This window comes from Microcaecilia unicolor, chromosome 3, assembly GCF_901765095.1.
Source record: "Microcaecilia unicolor chromosome 3, aMicUni1.1, whole genome shotgun sequence".
NCBI classification, from domain to species: Eukaryota; Metazoa; Chordata; class Amphibia; order Gymnophiona; family Siphonopidae; genus Microcaecilia; species Microcaecilia unicolor.
Genome location: NC_044033.1, coordinates 373,606,246 through 373,628,040, shown reverse-complemented (window position 1 = coordinate 373,628,040; position 21,795 = coordinate 373,606,246). Strand labels below are relative to the sequence as shown.

Sequence of the window (21,795 nt, the reverse complement as noted above, 5' to 3'; positions counted from 1 at the left end):
ACCCCACAAGTGAAACTATCTAAGGACTCTCAAGGTAGGCAATTTTTTTTTTGTCAAGTCAGAATACCCACTACTACCCCCCTCCCCCCCCAAAAAAAAAAAAAAAAAAAAAGGAAGGCAGGCAGCCTAAAATAAGCTTCAACTCTGTCTTATTTACTATGTTATCTTCCAAACAAATAGGTAAAGACCTGTATGGTCTATCTAGTCTGCAAAACAAGATGTACACAGAGTGGCATGCAGAACTCTTGCCATTATATCCTTCTACAGAGCCACACCAAAACCTAGGATCTTTGGTTTCTGCTGAAACCGAATGTGTGACCAAAAATTGGTCACTCAGTTTTGGCAGAAACTGAAGTGAAAATGAAGCCGGTCAGGCCCACCCCCCCTTCCACTGCACACGGAAAGCTGTGTGGAGTAGTGGGGGAGGGGGGAATGGAGGCTTGTGTGGCAGTAGGGGTGGGTAGTTTCGGTTTCAGCCAAAAATGCCCTGGCAAACTCGGATTTTCAGTCCGGTTTTTGGTACTAAAACCAAAATTCAGTTGGTCTCTATCCTTCTATGCTCTAAGTGTGAATGAAGATCATTTACATAGAAACATGAGGGCAGATAAAGGCCATATGACCCATCCAGTCTGCCCATTCTCTGTAACCCTTAACTCTTCCTTTTCCTAAGCGATCCCTTTCATTCCATCCTCTTTCTACATAGGGGATTGGGGGATCCTCTCTTTCTCCGGAGGACAAATAGGCTGAGTTGTTCTCACAACTGGGTCGATGTCCGTGTTGGCCCGCGCACTGGCATTTGCAATAGCAAAAAGAAAACCGCTTTTGTCAGAGCCTTCTGGCGCACATACCGCAGTGCACCGCGCATGCGCGGAATGACTTCCCACCCACGAACGCCTCAGTTTTCTTTCTTCCTCACGAGAAGAGAACAGCGTTTTCTGTGGCTCATTTTAGTGCCCGGGAAAAGCCTTCACTTAAGGTTTTTTCTACTTTCAGTTTTTCATTTCATTTTGATAAAAAAATAAATAATTCATTCCTTTAAAATTTTTTAGATAATTTTTCCCCAGTTTGAAGTTTCCTTTGTTGTTTTTTTTTGCAGCGGCCCTTTTTTTTGGGCCGCATGGTTGGGTTTCTCCCTTTTTGTGCCCCTTTTCATGGCACAATAGAGTTTGATTTCGCTGGTGCGATTTCTCCTTCCATGTCATGTCTCCCAGGGGCTTCAAATATTGTACTCGGTTTCAACCGGACCATCTCAGGTACAGATACACATTCTTGGTGCATCCAGTGCCTTGTGCTCGACCATTGCCCGGCTGTTGTGCCCTTTGTCTTTGTATGAAGGAGAGCAAAACAACTTGCTCAAGAAGCCCAGAGAGAAACCTTTTGGGGCTCGGTTTGGTCCTTCGACGTTCAGCATCGAGGTCAACAGAGTCGACATCAAGGGACGCATCAATGTCGAGAGTAAAGGTACGCATGGCTGCTGAGTGGCCATGGCACGCTGGAAGCAGTGAGGCATCGAGTGGGTCTCCACCTTGTTGAGGCCTCCTGCTTGTGCAGGCCCCGGGACCATCCATCATCAGACCTGGCCCCGAGGAGACATGAGGATTAGACATCAAGAAGGATGGGACACACATTCTTCATCACGTACATCAACTCTGACATCACCACCTCCAAGGTCCAAAACAGCGAGCCAGGAGTATTCTGGAATATAAGGGCAATGGCCAGGGTGTCTCTACAAATTTCACTGGTGCACCACACAATTCTGGTCTGGAGCTGTCACCTTCTCACAAGATGTGCTCTTCATCCCAAGCGGGTGACTTTTTACATGATACATTACAAGGGATACATTTTCTTAAGACAACAAATCAGTAGTAGCTTTTTAGGCACCTTTGCCTATCTTTGTACCTCCCAGTGGCCGTTGTCCTTCCTGATTTCATCTTACATGAAGTGATGAGTAAACTGATGCCCACCAAATACAATGATGTGTTCTTAACTTCCAAACCAGGCTCTTTGTAGGAAAGAAGGAATGAGTACCTAATTCCCTGGAAAGGAAGACACTTAGGAAGAACTGACAGTAACTCTATAAATCAAAGAAAGTACAATAAGGCTTAGAGGTTCTGATATTCTGTGTGTTGTAGAAATAAGACTGCAAGAAAAAAAAGTGAAGATGAGGCCTTTAAGGATGCTTTCCTGAAAAAGATCAAAGGTGCGAGATCTAAAGTTTAAAAAAACATGTTGAAACTCCTGTCTGAACAAGAACTGTGCACTGGAGGACCTAACATGAGATGCCCCCTTCGAAACAAGTTCATTCTGGGAGAGCTGCTATAGACACTATGCAGTCATACTCTAAATAAGAGAATGCTTGTCACCTAGAAACATAGAATCATGACTGCAGATAAAGGCCAAAAGGCCCATCCAGTCTGCTCATCCTCTATAACCTCTAACTCTTCCTTTTCCTAAGTGGATCCCACATGCTTATCCCATGCTTTCTTAAACTCTGACACAGTCCTCGACTCCAAGACCTCCACCCTTTCTGTGAAATAATACTTTCTTAGATTCTTCCTAACCCTATTCCCTCTTAACTTCATTGTATAGCTCCTTGTTCCAGAGTTTTCCTTCTGTTGAAAAAGGCTCACTTCCTGTACATTAATGCCCTTGAGATATTAAACGTGTCATACCTCCTATCACCCTCCTCTCTTCCAGTGTATACATGTTGAAGTTCATAAGTCCTGTCCCTATATTTTTTGTGTTCAAGACCGCTTACCAATTTTGTAGCCGACCTCTGGACCAACTCCATCCTGTTTATATCTTTCCATAGGTGTGGTCTCCAGAACGGCACACCAGTATTCTAAATGGGGCCTCACCAGAGACTATACAAGGCACTATCATCTCTTTTTCCTGCTGGTCATACCTCTCTTTATGCACCCAAGCATCCTTCTGGCTTTTGACCGTCGCTTTTTCTACCTGTTTGGAAGCTTTAAGGTCATCAGACACAATCACCCCCAAGTCCCTCTCTCCTTTTTACATGGAAGCACTTTATGCGCCCCACCCAAATCTTTTATGTCTGCACATACTTCACATAACTATGCCCTATGAAGTTCTTATACTGCTACTCCCACCACGGATCCCGACACACTGAAATGTATCGCCTAAGGAAATGAGATATGGATTCACATCAGGCTCTGCAACTTAGATTAAATAATTACATTTTCTGCTTATTCACAATCCAAACTTTTACTGACTTCTGTTCAGTCTGTGTTGAGGCCCAAGTCCTCAATTTTACTTTGAACTTCTTTCATTTATTTTGGCTGGAGAAAGGAAACTTTTGTCTTACCTTCATATTACAAATAACTCTCCTCATGCCCTGGGATCGGAGCTGGATCCTTATTTACATCTAACCCTCCTCCCAGACAACAAAGAAAAAGCCTAAAGCAACCTGCATCAATTGGACCATCCAAGGATATCAGAACCAGAAGCTATAAAGGTCATACCTGCAATCCGTGAGTTAAAATTTTATTTTAACTGTATAATCTATTTCTAAAATTCTGAATCTGTTAGATTCCTTAAAACTAAAGGCAACTATCAACCACTCTGCAAAGAAATTCACATAAAAGTGCTAAGTACAGTCATTTTTTCTCAATTGCTGGAAGACTAATCTCACAGGCCTGGTCTGAATTTGCAACCTGCTCTTTTAGATTATGTAAAGCCTTAACCGTGCATTGCCTAACTAGCATCTGGCACAAAAAGTGTGCCTTGGTCCCAAAGACTATGCAAGCATCCCAGTGGGTGTGTGGGAGAGGAAACCATAATCCCCACTAACCAAACAGAAGGCAAAAGTGCAAGAGGTCAAACACCTACAAACAGTACTTAAAAGATCACCTCATTGCCACACCAAAGCTACTCCCAGCACCCCCAGACCACCCTTGGGAACTATAGGACTGGTGAATGCCAGATCAGCTGCAAAGAAATCCTTGGTGATCCATGCTGCCATAAATTAACAGCATCTTGACATCCTAGGAATAAGTGAAACCTGGCTAGATGAAAGTGGGGGTTTACCACTGGCTGAACTATGCCCAACAGGTTTCAATATCCAACATCAACCAAGACCAGGAACACAGGGTGGAGGGGTAGCAGTCTTGATTCGGGATACAAACTGCGTAGAATATCCATCCTCCAGCTACATGAATCAGAATCTCTTTTAATCCAACTTGAAGAGGAGAAACCAGTTTGGCTGCTTATGGTATACAGAGCACCTCATAACACATTATTTGTGCAAGAACTACTAGACCTGATTACATAAGTGACCCTGAATTACCCTAGGCAGGTGATCATGGGAGATTTCAATCTACACATCAAAACCACAGATACCACCACAGCTGCCTTTCTGGACAACGACAGCACTAGGATTTACACAGGTGATCAATAATACAGCCCACGAAAAGGGTCACTACTAGACCTGGTATTCTACAAAGAGGTGGATATCCCAGAATTCTGAAACAAACACCCTATCATGGTCAGACCGTTTGTAATTAAATTCTTCCTAAGTGGCCACCTGAAACAAATGGCACCTCCCAGAGCTTGGAAGGAGATCAGAGACAAAAAAAAGCTGACCACTGAGAATTTCCTAGAGGCCTTGGACTATCCACATGTGGATAAAAAGAAAACAGTGTCAGAACAAGTTGACATCTGGAATACACACTTAGCCAACACCTTAAAGAAAACAGCACCACTAAAAAGGTCCTATGCCCCACTCACAAATGCTCACCTTAGTTTTCTCCAGAACTTCGGAGCCTTAAACAAAAAGGAAGGAAAACAGAAAGGAAATGGCATAAATCTTGCCTGGATGAAGACAGGCTAAACAGTAGAAAGCATATGGCAAAGTACCACCAAGCCTTAACAGGAACAAAAAAAAAAAAAACAGTTTCTCTCAATGCATTGCACAGGCTGCCAATTCAACCAAGCAGTTGTTCAGTAAACAGCCTACTGCAGCCCCCACAACAGAACAGCCTGCCCAGTCTAAACTGAACTGCAATGATTTTGCTGCATACTTTGCCAATAAAATTAAAAGTCTCCGCCAGAACTTATAAGCAATCCCACAAACTAGTTAATCGGGGGTGCACAAACTTGCCCCCCCCCTGACAAAGACAGATGGGATACTTTTAACCCAATGACAAAGGAGAATCTTGAGAAAATCCTAAGAGACCTTCGACCAACTACCTGCTCCCTCGACCCCTCCCCATCAGAGATAGTGAAGCAGGCAAGTATGGGCCTCATAGGAGGCGCCACAAAAATTGTGAACACTTCTCTTTCTAATGGGCAACTGCTAATAGCATTAAAAAGGGCAGTGGTTCGCCCTCTGCTAAAGAAAGCCAACCTTGACCAGGACAAACTTGAAAGTTACAGGCCAGTATCCAACATCCCGTTTCTAGGGAAACTCATAGAACAGTCTGTGTTCAACTTAATGACTGGCTAGAAGAGAGAAACTGGCTAGATCCATGTCAATCTGGATTCAGACCAGGTTATGGAACAGAAACTGTCCTCGTATCCCTACTAGATCTTCACAGAAACCGAGACAAGGGATTCGCCTCGATGTTAGTACTGCTATATTTCTCAGCAGCTTTGACACTTTGGATCATGATAGCATACTAGCACGACTGACAAACAGGTATCAATGGAACAGTACTTGCCTGGTTCAGATCCTACCAGACAGGCAACAATCCATAATGTTTGGCAGCAACTCATCACCACCATGGACACTGATCTGTGGGGTACCACAAGGATCAATACCGTCACCTATTTTGTTCAATATCTAACCTCAAGCAACTAGCTGAGTGATTCAGTCAATGGATACTCAGTTCTCATATGCGGGTGATGTGTAGCTACTCATACCCACTGAACCTGACTTACTACAGCCTTGAATAAACTGATTACCTAACATCAATTCAAGAATGGGCTAAACACAACAAAGCTTGAAGTAAAACTGAGCTTCTCTGAACCAAGGGATACGTACCTGACATCAAAAATCCCTTTTGGGAAGTACAAACTCCTCCTTAAATCACAAGTCAGGAACCTCAGAGTAAGGTTGAATCTGACTGTACTCTTCACTCCCCAAATCCAAGCAACCTTCAAGAGCTGATTCTACTATTTGCAACAGCAACGCCGCTCTCTCCTGACATCGAGAAGGTAAATCTTATCCCAGTTGTGCATGCCATGACAACATCATGATTGGCTTACTGCAATGTAAGACTCATAGAAGGTTGCAAGTGACGTGACCACATCACACCATTTTTGCAAAATCTTCATTGGCTACCAGTACAATACAGGACTAAATTTAAAACTCTTATGTCTGATCTTAAGGCCCTGAGAGAAATGGCCCTGAGCACCTGAAGAATAGGATGATCCTCCACACACACCAAGGACACTAAGGTCCTCCCAAGGACTTTCACTAACCACACCCTCTCCAAAAAAAACATTACACGATGTGATACCCGCAAGCGAGCCTTCTGTGGAGTAGCCCCCACACTCTGGAATGCACTGCCTGAAAGGCTCTGCTTAACACAAGACTATTTCTTCAGGAAGCAGGTGAAAGCTTGGCTCTTCAACCAGGCCTTTAAGGAAGAAGTAACTAACTTGTTAGTCTCACAACACAAGGAGTGACTCGGGCTGCACATACTGCAGCAGGACATGTTTATCCACTCTTACCCTAGCAATAGTAATATAGGTGACAGAAGAAAAAGACCTGTACGATCATCCAGTCTGCCAACAAGATAAACTCATATGCATACTTTAATGTATACCTGACCTTGATTTGTATCTACCATTTTCAGGGCACAGACCATAGAAGTTTGCCCAGTACTAGCCCCGCCTCCTAACCACCAGCGCTGCCACCCAATCTCTGCTAAGCTTCTGAAGATCCATTCCTTCTGAATAGGATTCCTTTATGTTTATCCCAGGCATTTTTGAATTCCATTACCGTTTTCATCTCTACCACCTCCCACGGGAGGGCATTCCAAGCATCCACCACTCTCCATGAAAAAATACTTCCTGACATTTTTCCTGAGCCTGCCCCCCTCAACCTCATTTCATGTCTTCTAGTTCTATCGCCTTCCTGTCTCCAGAACAGGTTCGTTTGCGGATTAATACCTTTCAAATATTGAACATCTGATCATATCACCCCTGTTTCTCCTTCCTCCGGGGTATACATGTTCAGCTCAGCAAGTCTCTCTCATACGTTTTGTAATGCAAATCCCATACCATTTTTGTAGCTTTCTATGCACTGCTTCAAGTCTTTTTACACTTAGCAAGATACGGCCTCCAAAACTGAACACAATACTCCAGGTGGGGCTCACCAACAACCTGTACAGGGGCATCAACACCTCCTTTTCTGTTGCTCACACCTCTCTCTATATAGCCCAGCAACCTTCTGATTTGGCCACAGCCTTGTCACACTGTTTCGTCGCCTTCAGATCCTCAAATACTATCACCCCAAGATCCTTCTCCCCGTCTGTACATATCACACTCTCACCGCCTACACTATGTCTCCCGTGGATTTCTACTCCCTAAGTGCCTCACTTTGCATTTCTTCGCATTGAATTTTAATTGCCAAACATTAGACCATTCTTCTAGCTTCTGCAGATTTTTTTCCATGTTTTCCACTCCCTCCAGGGTGTCCACTCTGTTACAAATCTTGGTATCATCCGCAAAAAGGCAAACTTTACCTTCTAATCCTTCGGCATGTCACTCACAAATATATTGAACAGAATCGGGCCCAGCACCGATCCCTGAGGCACTCCACTACTCACCTTTCCCTCATCCGAGCGAATACCATTAACCACCACTCTCTGGCATCTGTCCGTCAACCAGTTCCTAATCCAGTTCATTACATCGGGTCCCATCTTCAGCCTGTCAAGTTTATTCAAGAGCCTCCTGTGGGGAACCGTGTCAAAAGCTTTGCTAAAATCTAAGTAGATTACATCTATAGCACGTTCCTGATTCAATTCTCCGGTCACCCAGTCAAAGAACTCAATGAGATTCGTTTGGCTTTGATTTCCCTTTGGTAAAACCATGTTGTCTCGGATCTTGCAACTTATTGGCTTCCAGGAAATTCACTATCCTTTCCTTCAGCATCGCTTCCATTATTTTCCAATAACCGAAGTGAGGCTTACAGGCCTCTAGTTCCAGCTTCTATCCCATCACCATTTTTGTGAAGATGGACCATATCCACTGTTCTCCAATCCCATGGAACCTCTCCCGCCTCCAAGGATTTATTAAACAAATCTTTAAGAGGACTCGTCAGAACCTCTCTGAGCTCCCTCAGTATCCTGGGCGGATCCCGTCCGGTCCCATGGCTTTGGTCCACCTTTAAGATTTTCAAGTTGTTCATACACACTCGCTTCCGTGAACGGTCCTATATCCATTCTATTTATATGTACTTTTGCCAATCAATCGTGGTCCTCTCCAGGATTTTCTTCAGTGAAAACAGAACAATTAGTTTAGCAAATTTGTTTTTTCATTATCCACATAGCGGTTCACAGCATTGTTCAGTCTCACAATTCCATTTTTAGTCTTCCTCCTTTCACTAATACCTGAAGAAATTTTTGTCGTCCCTCTTTACATTTCTAGCCATTTGTTCTTCCGCTTGCACTTTCGCCAGACGTCTCTCTCTTGGCTTCTTCCAGTTTCATCCGGTATACCTCTCTGTGTTCCTCTTTTCTGTATTTCATGAACGCCAACTCTTTAGCCTTTATTTTCTCAGCCACTTGCTTGGAGACCCATATTGGTTCCTTTTTCTCTTGCTTTTATTTACTCCTTACATAAATGTTTGTAGCCATATTTATAGCTTCTTTCAGCCTGCACCACTGCCCTTCCACTTCTCGTATGCCCCCCAGCCCATCAGCTCCTTCCTCAGGTATTCCCCATTTACTAAAGTCAGCATGCTTAAAATCCAGGACTTTGAGTTTTGAGTGGCTGCCCCCAACTGCAGCTGTTACATCAAACCAAAACTGTTTGATGGTCACTGCTGCCTAGGTGGGCACCCACTCGGACATTTGATACACTATCCCCATTTGTGAGCGCCAGATCCAGCGTCACTTCCTCTCTCGGGTTCCATCACCATTTGTCTGAGTAGAGCACTTTGAAAAGCACCCACGATCGTTCTACTTCTTTCCAATTCCACAGATGGAACTTTCCAATCCACATCTGGCAGATTGAAATCTCCCAGCAACAGCACCTGTCTTTTCTTTCCCAACTTATGGATATCTGTGACCAGATCTTTATCTAGTTCCGCTGAGTCGGCGGTCTGTAGACAACACCCATGTGGACAGAGGTTCCGTCATCTCTTTTTAAGGTGATCCATATCACTTCTTCCTTTCCCCAGGCCCCTGTCATTTTAGTCGCTGCAATATCATTTCTCACATACAGAACTACTCCTCTAACCTTACGACCATCTCTATCCTTCCTAAATAGATTATAGCCTCGTATGCTTGCATCCCATTCATGGGAATCATTGAGCCATGTCTCCGTGATTGCAAAACGTAAAGTCTGCCTCTAACATCAGGGCTTGCAGGTCATGAACTTTGTTCCTTAGACTGCAAGCACTTGTGGTCATCGATTTCCATCTACATTTCAGTGGCATTTTGTCTTCCGTTAGTTTTTTGTTTAGTCTCACTTTCTGCTGTGCTGATAAGAAGTGACTAAGATTGTTGTTTTCATTGCTTTCTTTTCTACTGTCACATCTTGTTTTAGCTTTAGCTGGGGGTGATCACTTGAAGTGACCTGACTCCATATGCCACCCCCGCCATCTAGTTTAAATGCCTACAAACATATTGTCTAAATTTCTCCCCAAGGAGTTTTTTTCTTCCACAATGAGATGCAGCCCGTCATTACAATATAATCTTTTGTTTTTCCATGTATTGCCCCATCCTCCTATGTACCTAAAACCTTCTTTGTGACATGGCTTTGAGCCAGCTATTGAAATTTTCAGTACTTCGCAATTTTTTTTCTCCCTTTCCAATGGTAGGTAGTACTCCTCTGCCCTGCCCTCCCTTCCGTGTCCCGCGATTCTCTCCTCCCATCCATGTCGATTCTCCTCTGCCCTGCCCTCGATTCTGTCCTCCCCTCCATGTCCAGCGTTCCGTTGTCTTGCTTGCGTTTGTAACATCCTGATGTCAGCTCGCCTCAGTGTTCCCTTCCCTCTTACTGTTTCGCCCTCTGTCATTTCGTCTTTACAAGAGGGCGGGACAGTGAGAGGGAATGGAACGCTGGAGGCTTGCTAATGTCAGGATGTTACAAACCCAGCCAGCCAGCCATGGAACGTTGATGGTACAAATTATTATATTACATGAAGTTAAAGGATGTATGCTAAATTACGTAACTATTTTGCCATATTAGGTAGGGTATTTGAATACTTTTCAGGATATTGTGATCTGTGTTGAGATACTTTACCTTTATGTTAGACTTGTCTGCTTAAGTTTAATTTACAGTATGGGATACTGTCTCATGAGTCATCTCAATGCAACTGAACATTTCCACGTGTATGTGGTTTAAAATTAACACCCGGTCTAACAGAAAACTTTTCCTTGGTCAGGCCAGGAAAACTCCTGACCCCAGAAACAAAACATTGCTTTTCTTGGGGGGGGGGGGGGGGGGGGGGGGGGAAGAATTCAGAGTAACCAGACACAGTCATAAGGCAAAGCTAATGCTATCACCAAGGTAGCAAGAGTTATAGATTCAGAACTGAAGTCTCCATAATTTCAGACATATTTAAAACATCTATTTCTGGGTCACGATTTCCTTGTGCCAAAATAGACTTTTCTGGTGATGACAAAAAAGCCTGAGTTATTGGAGGAATCAAAGTCTCCTTCAAATAACTTTTAAACAAGTCTCTTGGTTTAACAAAGAAGTTTAGGAAAATTGGAAAATGTAAGATTTTCAAATCTTCGGGTTATAAGACATTCAATCTTCCATTTCATAAGGAAATTTTCTTTAATTAGAAATGCATTCATCTCTTGAATAGATTTGTAAGTATGTTCTTCTAAAGAGAGTTTTGCTTCATCTGTGATTGAAGAGTATTAATAGAGGAAGTATTGGACTGAACGTTCAAAGTTAAAGTGACAAACTGCAAAGAAAGCGCTTCATCTAAGTCGGCAACAGACTAAAAACCGGAGGTCTCTGAAGAATGATCTCGAACTGTTGCTAATGATGGTGAATTTCAGCTCAGTGTACCACATCTAGCTCCGGTTCAGCAGCTACGTCTCCCACCGTTACTGTCAGCTGTTGACCTGGAAAGAGAAACTTCAGATGCAGAGCCCTTTCTTTGTGGCCCCAAAACTTCCAACAACTTCCACTGAGCATCTGGGTCTGGACTTGGTGTACCACGCAGTGGCATAGATTGTGAGTCAGCGCGATAGTGCTGATATCGGACGCTCCCTCCTGGCAGTGGGATCACCAGGGGCCACTGAGCTTTCACCCTCACGCCCAAGGTAACATCCATAGGACTGGTAGAAACTAGAGTAGAATGCAACTGAGGTTCAGAGGGATAAACCTCAGCTTGCCTTCTTCACCATAACAAACAGCTGTGAGAGCTACACACTATGCTACTGGCACCATCATGACTCCATGGTTTGAATGTCTTCCTAGGTCTGCTAAACAGATGAGAGAAATTACTCATAACACTGAATAGTATCATACCCAGTTTCTACCATATACCATTTGAGCCGAGTATAGAAATATGGACATATGTAAATTTAAGGCATGCTGCTGAATTTCACACTCACCTTCCTAGTTTCAACTTCCGCAGGTTCAGGAGTAGGCGTTTTCACTGAGGGCGGTACAATAGGGGATTTTACCACTTCCTGCTGTGGCTGCTGAGGTCTGGGCATGCCAAAGGCTGTCAAAGGGTAGATACCATTTCTGTAGAAGGAAAATAACCAGTAATCAGTTAAGGAAGCTGAAATCTGAACTGTTAGCTTTTCCATTTTAACACATTCATAAGCTATCAATGCTTTGCTGCTGCCTATTTATTCTGCACACTTGAAATACCACAAAATAGAGCTTGAACAGGCAACAAAGTGGTTCACACAAATAAAAAGTAATTCATACTGTGCTGACAAAGGGGGGAAGGTGGGGGTGAGTAAAGGGCAAAAGCTGGAAACAAGAAAAACAAGAGGAAAGAAAAATGGTAGGAAGAATGCAGGCTTAAGAAGCTGAATCAAAAGATTCAGAGAAGAGATTTTAACAGTGCTTTAAATGACTTAACAGAGGATCAGCTTGAAGTCTGTGAGCATTGTAACCTAAAGTGTGTACAATCTCCTACTCCAATTCCACGCTCCCTAAACTAACCACTAATAACGCTTAAGCAGTTCTCTTAGCCCTGGAGAGGGTGTGGTGGGTGGACGCCAATTACCATTCTTCCTATGACACAGAACAGGGGTTTTATATGCCTACTGTAACTCCCTGTGGCTTTATCTTCCCAGTGAGGGCTCCTCTACTTGAAAGTATCATCCTGCTTTGTACAATGCTTTGCATTCCCTGGTGGCCTGAAGGTCCCCTTGTCTCTCAGCCAGACATCAAAGAACTGAACCATACACTAACTGAACTGCCTGTTTTTCCAGGTAATGTGGTATTGTCATTTGGCAAGTATGTAACATTTCACCATGTATTCAGTGAGAAATCCAGTGCTCTGGATTATGAATGGTTCTACAGAATTAAGGCCATGAGCTAATATACCACAAATCTTCAGTCTTAAGTAAAGCAGAACGAACTTCAATCAAAATCCTGTCACTGCACACTGTGGAAAGATCACTAATTAGAAATAAAAATTCTGGTAAAATTATATAATTCCTCTCCCATGCAAGTTACAATTTTCCCCCCAGTACTCTACGCCTCCTCTCTTAATAAACTAGTTTGGTAGCCTTCTGTGGCTGATCAGTCACTCTGTGTAAGTGATATGCTGGGCAACCCCAGTATTGTGTGTTTGATCTGTCAGTACCATTTCCAGGAACTTAAAACCCTGGTGTTATGGTGGTTTCAGCAACCCTAGAAACCACAAGAGGATAGTTTGTGGGGCTGGCAAGTAGGAATTTAGTCGGTGGGTGTAAGCTGTCCGTGAACAAGCATATATACAGGTGCAAGCAAAGCAGTGCTTGGCAGGTTACTCTGAGTGACCAAGAGGTTAGTGGTAGGGGAATGGCCAGCACATTATTTGACAAGTGGTCAGCTCAAGGAAAGTACCAAACAAATGAAAGCACCTTTTGTCTACCAGAGGCCACTACAAAATTCAGCCTACATGCCAGAAAACAGAGACCAGCAACTACTGAAGTATACAAAGGTTGATTCCTGAAGGAAGAGAGCAAAGGAAAAGAACAGAGACTAGCTCTGTGGCAGAGTGCTTGAGTACCTCCAATATGCAACTTTACTGAGTCCTGTGTCCAAGGTAGAGTAATCTGTGTTGATCTGAATAAGCTATTTGGAAAAGTTAGCTCTCAAAGAAAAGAGGGTGTTGAAGTATACAGGAGTAAAGGTAAAGCATTTTCTACGAGAACAAGCAGGCTTATTAATTCTCACAAGTGGGTGACACCAACTATGTGTCCGCCCAGTCCGGCATTTATAAAAGTATAAACAGAGCATTGTGGAACACGAGACATGTTCCACCTCACATGTGCGAGTACCTTCACGCTTGCTGCGTGAACACAGTCTCCTCAGTTCTTTTCTACCACAGTGAGGAGAGGGTGTTTGTTTTTTTGCCATCTCCTTACATCATTCAGTCCTAAAGAGCGGTTTTGATGCCTATTGGCTAATTTGGACATTTGATTCTCCCATTATTGTGTTCCTGTTGTGGAAACTACTTTCTTTGTTTTCCCTTAAGTTTTAGTTCATTTTCCTAGCGCTATAGAAATGATAGTAGTAGTCGTAATAGTTAGATTCCTGTATTTTTCATCATCAGTCCACTTTTAGGCCGGAAACTTTTCCTCTTTTTTTTGTCGTGACTTGCCCCTTTTTCAGGCATCATCAATTCATTTAATTTAGCCCTGGGCCTGACCATACCACTAACTGTGTTTTCGCATGAAGAAGAGGACCCAGATTTTCCAGAGAGGCTCAACGTGAAGATTTTTGGATCCAAATCCAGTTCCTTGACATCAGAGGTGTCGGCATTCATGAGTGTCGCACTGGCAACGGGAGCGTAAGTAACCATGGCTGCAGCTAGATCCTTAGACACTGAGATCAGTGAAGCATCGAGTGAGTTTCCACCCGCCTCGAGGCCTCCTTCTTTGCAGGGCCCAAGACCGTCCATCATCAGACCTGACACAGAGGCGACGTGTGAATTAGAAGTCATCCTCGTCGGAACAGAGAAGCCTCAGTGACACACTTCAGGCGAAGGCCAAGAAGCATCATCGGTCACCCTCGATGCATGGTGCCGAGAGCTCCAGGGCATTGTAGGATTCGGCATCCAAGAAGCATCGGCGCCCCCCCCCCCCCCCCCCCCCAATACAGGAGGTGCCGATGCCGCTGGCCTCCCAATAGCCAAAACCCAGTTCCTCATCGCCACCAGCGGTTCTGCAACCTGTGCCTGAGCAAGCAAACTAGCCTTCCCCAGTATCGGCCTTCAATGAGCGCATTCGGGCCTTCCTCCTTGGGCTGCTGGATGGCCTCATGCAATGGGCTGCATCGACATCGAGGGTGCTTGCGCCTACCTTGCCTACCGCTGTGGCCCCTGATGGACCTCAGCCAGCAGTGCGGCCTCTGACACCAATGCCACATGCTGCTCGGTATCAACTGTCACCCAAACCGGCACTCCCTTGACATCGGTGGAGGAAGTATTGCTGGAATAGAGATGGAAACCAACTTCTCAACAACATTCCGAGGACATCGTTGCTCCATGTTGAGGCAGGTTCAGTCTTGACACTCCGATTAGGAGGTATTGTCTGATGCTGAAGATGAGCACTCATGGGATTCAGAGGAGGATCCAAGGTACTTTTCCTCTGATAACTTATGGAATTCCCTCAGATTCCTCCCCTCCAACTGAAAGGAGAAAGTCTCCTTCAGAAAACCTTTCATTCCCTTCTTTTGTTAAGGAAATGGATGATGCTATTCCCTTTCCTTTGGCAGTGGAGAACAAGCCAAGGGTCAAGATGTTTGAGGTCCTGGACTACACGTCACCTCCTAGGGAGTCTGTGACTGTCCCTCTCCACAAGATACTCCAGGAAGTCCCCGAAGTCCCTGTAAGGAGCTAGGAGTCTCCTGTGTCTGTCCCAGTCATGCCCAAGAAGATCGACACCCAGTATCAGATCCACAGCGCACCTGTTTTTGAAAAACCTCAGTTGCCACAATTCCATGGTGGTGGATTCCGCTCTCAAAAGAGCCAGGAGTTCCAGGGACCACGCCTCGCACCCCCAGGTAGAAAAGCTAGAACTCTGGATTCTTTTGGGAGGAAGATGTACCAGGTTTCAATGCTCATCTCCTGTATACAATCCTACTAGCTCTGCACGAGTATCCATTTGCGAAACTCAGTGCACAATTTGTCCGACCTGGCCAATATGTTCCCTCCGGAGCAGGCTGACTCACTTTGCCTGCTGCTCAAGCAGCAGAAGGCATGTTGAAAGTTCTTGGCCAGGGGCACTTATGACACTTTAGATGTGGCATACCGGATCTCTGCTAAGACTATAGCAATGTACAGACTCTTATGGCTGCGTGTTTGACAGAGCATTCTGTTCAGCAGAGGCTGGAAGATGCCCCATGCCGGGGGATTACCTTTTTGGAGAGGTTGAGGAGGTCGCTGACAAAATCAAAAGACATACAGATACCGTATCTACTCTCTCTTGTCGGGAGCATTCTACATCTGCCTCCTCAGCTAGGACTAGGCAAACCAAAGAAGAGTACCTATTAATATCAGCAGCATAAGTACAAACCCCTCAGCTCGCCAGCCTGTTCAGGATCAGCCCCACCATACTTGTTCACGTGAACAGAATGCACCTGAAGAACCTGCTGCTCCCCAGTCAAAGCAAGGACTGGTTCCAGCAGAGCACAGCTGCAGTAAACGTGTTTCGTAACGGACGACATGCTGGACCGGGGGTGGGCTGAAGTTTTTCCACAAAAGGTGGCCCCTTATAATCTTTGACCGGTGGGTTCTTCAAATAGTCCGTATTGGATACGCACTCAATTGGTATCAAAGACCTCCAAACTGCCCGCCAAGAGTTCAATCATTCAGTTCTTAGCACAGAAAGGTACTTGCAGAGGAACTCTCTGCCCTTCTGAAGGCCCATGCGGTTGAACCCATTCCACCAGGGAAGAAGGGCAGGGATTCTATTCTAGGTACTTCATTGTACAAAAGAAAACGGGGGATGCGTCCCATTTTAGACCTAAGAGACCTGAACAAATTCCTAGTCCGAGAAAAGTTCAGGATGGTTTCTCTGGGCACCCTTCTCCCAATGATTCAGAAAGATGATTCCTATGCTCTCTAGACTTAAAGGCTGTATATATGCTCACATCCTGATACTTACAGCCCCACCAGAAGTATCTTCAATTCAGCTGCGATCATATCACTTTCAGTTACCGCATGTTGCCTTTTGGCCTCACGTCAGCTCCCAGGGTCTCACAAAATGTCTAGCTGTAGTGCCACCTGTGGTGAAAAAATATCAACCCTCCCCCCAACCGGCAAGTCGTCCGGTAAAGACACTTTTACAGAGGCTATGCTTAACCTGGAGCCAGTCAAAGCCCGTTCCTTGCTTTGCTGGGGAGTAACACGGGCCTTAGACGCACGCTGTCACGAGAACAAGCGCTTTGTGCTGGGAACTGTAAGAATAAGATCTCGGTGGGCAATTTGGAGGTTTGGATTCCAGATGAGGGTGTATCCTGACCGGACTATTTGAAGAACCCACTGGTCGGAGTTATGAGAGGCCACCTTTGGTGAAAAAATATCACCCTCCCCCCAACCGGCAAGTCGTCTGGTACAGACACTTTTACAGAGGCTATGCTTAACTGGAGCCAGTCAAAAGCCCAGTCCTTGCTTTTGCTGGTGAGTAACACGGGCCTTAGACGCACGCTGTTGACGAGAACGAGCATGCTGGGGCTGAGCCTGGGAAGGCTGTCAAGAAGCAGTAGTGTACCTACGCCTAAGATAGGAATAGGGAGCACTCCTCTTCCCCCCCAAACATACCTCTTAGATGATGAGGTAGTAGCAAAAGACGCCCGGTGGAAGAAAGAACCCATAGCATCATTATGCTTCTTTGATCTGAACAAGATCCTCTACTTTTTCACCACAAAAGTTGTCCCCCCAGCAAGGAACATCTACCATTTGCTGCTGGACCGAATGATCCAGGTCAGAGACACGCAGCTATGAGAGTATACGCATCACTATACCTTGAGCAGCGATCCTGAATGCTACATCAAAAGTGTCGAACGTACCCCTGGCCAGGAATTTGACATGCCTTCTGCTGCCTGACCACCTGGCGAAAAGGCTCTGCTTGCTCCGGAGGGAGTGCATCAACCAAGCTAGACAGTTGCCTTATCGAGTCCCGCAAGTGAACGCTCGTGAAGAGCTGGTATGATTGGATTTTGGCAGCTCGCATAGCGGTCTGATACGTCTTCCTCCCAAAAGAATCAAGAGTCATAGCTTCTCTGCCTGGGGGTGCCGAAGTATACTCTCTAATACTCCTGGCTCTCTTGAGAGCAGAATCCACCACCATAGAATTGTGGGGTAACTGACACCTCATCAATTCTGCTTTCTTGAGGACCACAGGGCCAGATAGAGGGGCGGACCAATTTCTCATAAGGACTTCCTCAGTACCTTATGCAGAAGGACTGTCACAGCCTCTTTAGGTGGAGAAGAGAGCATCTCAGTCCTGGGCTCATCCTCAATCTCACAGGGAAGGGAATAGCCTTAGCCATTCTCAGACAAAAGAGGAAAAGAGACTCTCTGGTGGACATAGTCTTCTTTCCAGCGGAGGAAAAGATCAGAGGGAATCCCAAAGCACTCATCAGAAGAGAAGTACCTGGGATCTTCCTCTGATTCCCACGCGCGCTCCTGCTCACTGTCAGACACAATCTGTGTCAAGGTACTCTGACAATGGACCTGTCTTGATGCCGAGGAACTATGTCCTCTGTGGTGATGTCAAGAACTTGACGCCTGATCCGACTGCGCCTGAGTCGACCTGGGTGATAGCCAACACCGATGCCGCAGGCGGCACCAGAGACCTCACCACAGAAGAAGGGCCAGACACCGCTACAGCAGATGGCACAGAAGGCGCAGGCACCGCCGATACTGAAGCTGATTGTCGCAGTAAGCCTTCCAGAAGTTCTGGAAACAAGGCCCAGATACACTCATCAAGAGCCGCCATCGGAGAAGGCTGCGGGGCCGGTGGAACAGGCGGTGTCAGAATCCGTGGGGGCTCGGGAGTATGGTACCAGGCTGGCAAGAGACCAACGCATCAACACCTCCTGTACCGGGGGGAGAGGTCCTCTCGGCGCCGACACTTCTCAGGTGCCGACTCTCTAGACGCCCCGGAGCTCCCGGTACCGTGCGTCAGAGAACGACGATGCTTCTTAGCCTTCACTCGACGCCCATCATCGAGGCTCCTCGGTACCGAAGAGGACATGGAATCCTCACGTCTCCTCAGGGCCGGGTCCGACGAAGGTCGGCCCCGGGGGGCCCTGTATAACAGGAGGCCTCGAGACATGTGGAAACCCACTCGACGCCTCACTGCTCCCAGCGCGAGTTGGTCTCAGCAGCCATTACCTCTCTCCTCGACGTCGATGCTCCTGTCGATGTCGACGCCACCGACCTCGGTACCGATGTCGATGTCAAAGGTTCGGACTGAGCCACAAAAAGCTTTTCCCGTTGGACTTCAAGACCCTTGGGTCCATTTCTTCATATGAAGACACAGACTACAAGTGGCTGGGCTAAGGTCGGGCCCCAGGCACTGGATACACCAGGCATGGGTATCGGTACCTGAGATGGTCCGGTTGCACCGAATATAACGTTTGAAGCCGCTGGGTGTCTTCGATGACGTGGAAAGAAAATTGGCCTTCGGCGAAATCAAACGACGCGATTGTGCCAAAAAAGAGAAGGCACAAAAAGGGAGAAACCCGACTGCGCGGCTAAAGGCCAGCTGTGTCGAAAAGAAAGTAAACTTAAGAAAAAATATATAGTCAGACTTATTCCTGGGCCAAAAACGAGGAGAGCAATCAAAATCCGTCAACTCATCGTGGACAAAAAAAAAAAGAACTGAGGGGACACGCTCGCGCAACGGGTGGGAAGTCCGTGCGCACTACTCGCACGCTGGAAGACTGGCAAAACTTTTTATTTTTACTGGGAAAAATGGCTGTTTCCTGGGCCGACACATACGTCAACCACATGTGAGAACAAGCAGCTGGTTTGTCCTCGGAGAAAGATAAATTACATATTACTAACAGCTCTGCAAGTTCATTTTTCAATTCTATCAATACTCTGAGATGTATACCATACAGACCAGGTGATTTACCACTCTTCAGTTTGTCAAATTGCCATTACATCTTCCAAATTTACATCCGCATTGAATACCATTTCTGGCACTGTATCTCTCCATCTTTCTTGGTGAAAACCAAAGCAAAGAATTCATTTCTCTTCACTATGGCCTTGTGTTCTCTGAGTGCCCCTTTTTCTTCTAATATACCTAAAAAGTTTTTAATAAATTGTTTTTTTTGCCTCAAAGTCTCTTTGCCTTACTTATCAGCACTTGCATTTGACTTGCCATTCCTTATTCTGTTTCCTATTAATTTCAGTCAAATCCTTCTTCCATTTTCTGAATGATTTTCTTTTAGCTCTAATAGCTTTCTTCATCTCTTTCTAGCCATGCAACTATCACTTAGCCTTCCTTCCTTTTTTTTTTTTTTTTGATACATGGACTATGTCAGTGCATCTAGGATGTTATTTTTGAACAGCATCCATGTCTGATTTAAGGTTATAACCTTTGCAGCTGCTCAAGTTTCTTTTTATTTTTTTTTTTAAACCACTCTCCTAATTTTATCATAGCATTTAACTTTCAAAAAGGAGACTAAAACAGACTGGTTTTCCCGTGGACACTTAACTCCAGAGATTTTATGAAATCTGATCATGTTATGATCACTTATCAAGTGGCCCCAGCACCATACATCCTGCACCAGATCACGCTCTCCACTAAGGAAAAGATCTAGAATTGTTCTCTCTTTTGTTGGTTCCTAAAACAAGCTGCTCAATAAAGCAGTCATTGATTTCATCAAGGAATTTTACCTCCCTAGCATGCCCTGTTACATTTATCAAGTCAATATCAGGGTAATTGAAATCACCCATTATTATTGTGTTTCCAAGTTTGTTAAAGTCCCTAAATTTCTGATAACATTCCTGCATCTGTCTGTTTAATCCTGGCAGGTGGAAAGTAGTACACTATCAGTATCCTTTTCCCCTTTATACATGTAATTTCTTTCCATAGGGATTCCAAGATGTGATGTGTCCTGCAGAATTTTTAGTCTATTCGATTCAAGGCCCTCCTAATGTACAATGCTAACCCCTCCACCAACTCATCCACCCTATTACTATGATATAATTTGTACCCTGGTATGACAGTGTTTCATTGGTTAACACCTATTATATTTATTTTTTCATTTAGTGAAATATATGCTACTCTCCTATCTTTTTTCGCTTCTGGTATTTGCATACAGACATTTCAAACAACGTTTGCTCCTATTTACAACTTGCTCAACAGCAGACAGTGATAATTTGCAGTCTCTAAAATCTGTCTGCTCTTTATTTAAGATACCAAGTCTACTATGGTCTCTATTGCGACCTTGCTATTGGGATATCCTATCTTCCATGCTTTGGGGATATCTTTTAAATATACCTTATTCCCAAACCGCACACTTCTGAGCGGACTGTTGGCCTTTCCACCAGTTTCTAGTTTAAATCTGCTCTCTCTCCTTTTTTAAAAACAGATGCCAGCAGCCTGGTTCCAACATGTTCCTTTCTGGAACAGGCTTCCCCATCCACAGAATGTTGCCCAGTTCCTAACAAAATCTAAAACCCTTCTCCACACATTGAGGCTCCTGGAGTCCTGCCTGTCTCTTGGAGATCCTATGCATGGAACAGGCAGAACTTCTGAAAATGCTACCCTTGAGGTTCTGGATTTGAGCTTTCTACTTAAGGGCTTAAGTTTGGCTTCCAGAACATCCCTCCCATATTTGCCTCTGTCATTGGAACCCCACATGTACAAGACAGCAGGCTCCTCCCCAGCACTGTCTAAAATCAGGTACCTATATTGTATATATAGTTTTTAATTAGGAGTGAGCGATTAATACATTAATATTTTAACACAGTACATTTTTCTTAATGCCGCCCTACCCCTCACCCCCTCCTGCCACATTTACCTCATCTCCTCTTCAGTCACTGATTGCCATGCTGCTGATCCAGAAGACGTGCCCTTGCCTCATCCTGCACCCCCACCCGACAAAACTTCCTAGTGTGCTTCCAGCAAGGCTTCTGGGTCAGTGCTGAACTAAGTCTCTTGAGGGATGCATGGAGAAGAAGCACCATTTTAGTAACCTGTTCTTGGACTGTCTCATACTAAACTCCTTGGTCCACATCCTTCTGAGGTAAGGCCCGCAACAAAAGGCTGGGGGAAAGGGGGAGAGAACTTCTCTCAGATCTCCGATAGCGTTTGTAGATTGCGCCAGGGCATCTGTAAAGACTATTTGTAAAGCTAATGTAGAACACAAGATTGCAGAGTGCCAATCTGTCTAAAAACAATATTTCATAAGCAAAGCAAGAGTATTTGTGAAAAGAAAACTTACCGAGCA

At 45.0% G+C, this 21,795-nt stretch overlaps 1 protein-coding gene across 1 annotated transcript in view; it reads right to left on the bottom strand.

Moving 5' to 3' along the window:
* NRBP1 (nuclear receptor binding protein 1) overlaps positions 1-21,795 on the bottom strand; it is a 220,912-nt gene that overhangs the window by 50,929 nt on the left and 148,188 nt on the right. The window contains 1 exon segment of the mRNA XM_030198591.1: positions 11,769-11,904. Within this exon segment, the coding sequence (XP_030054451.1) occupies positions 11,769-11,904 (136 nt within the window).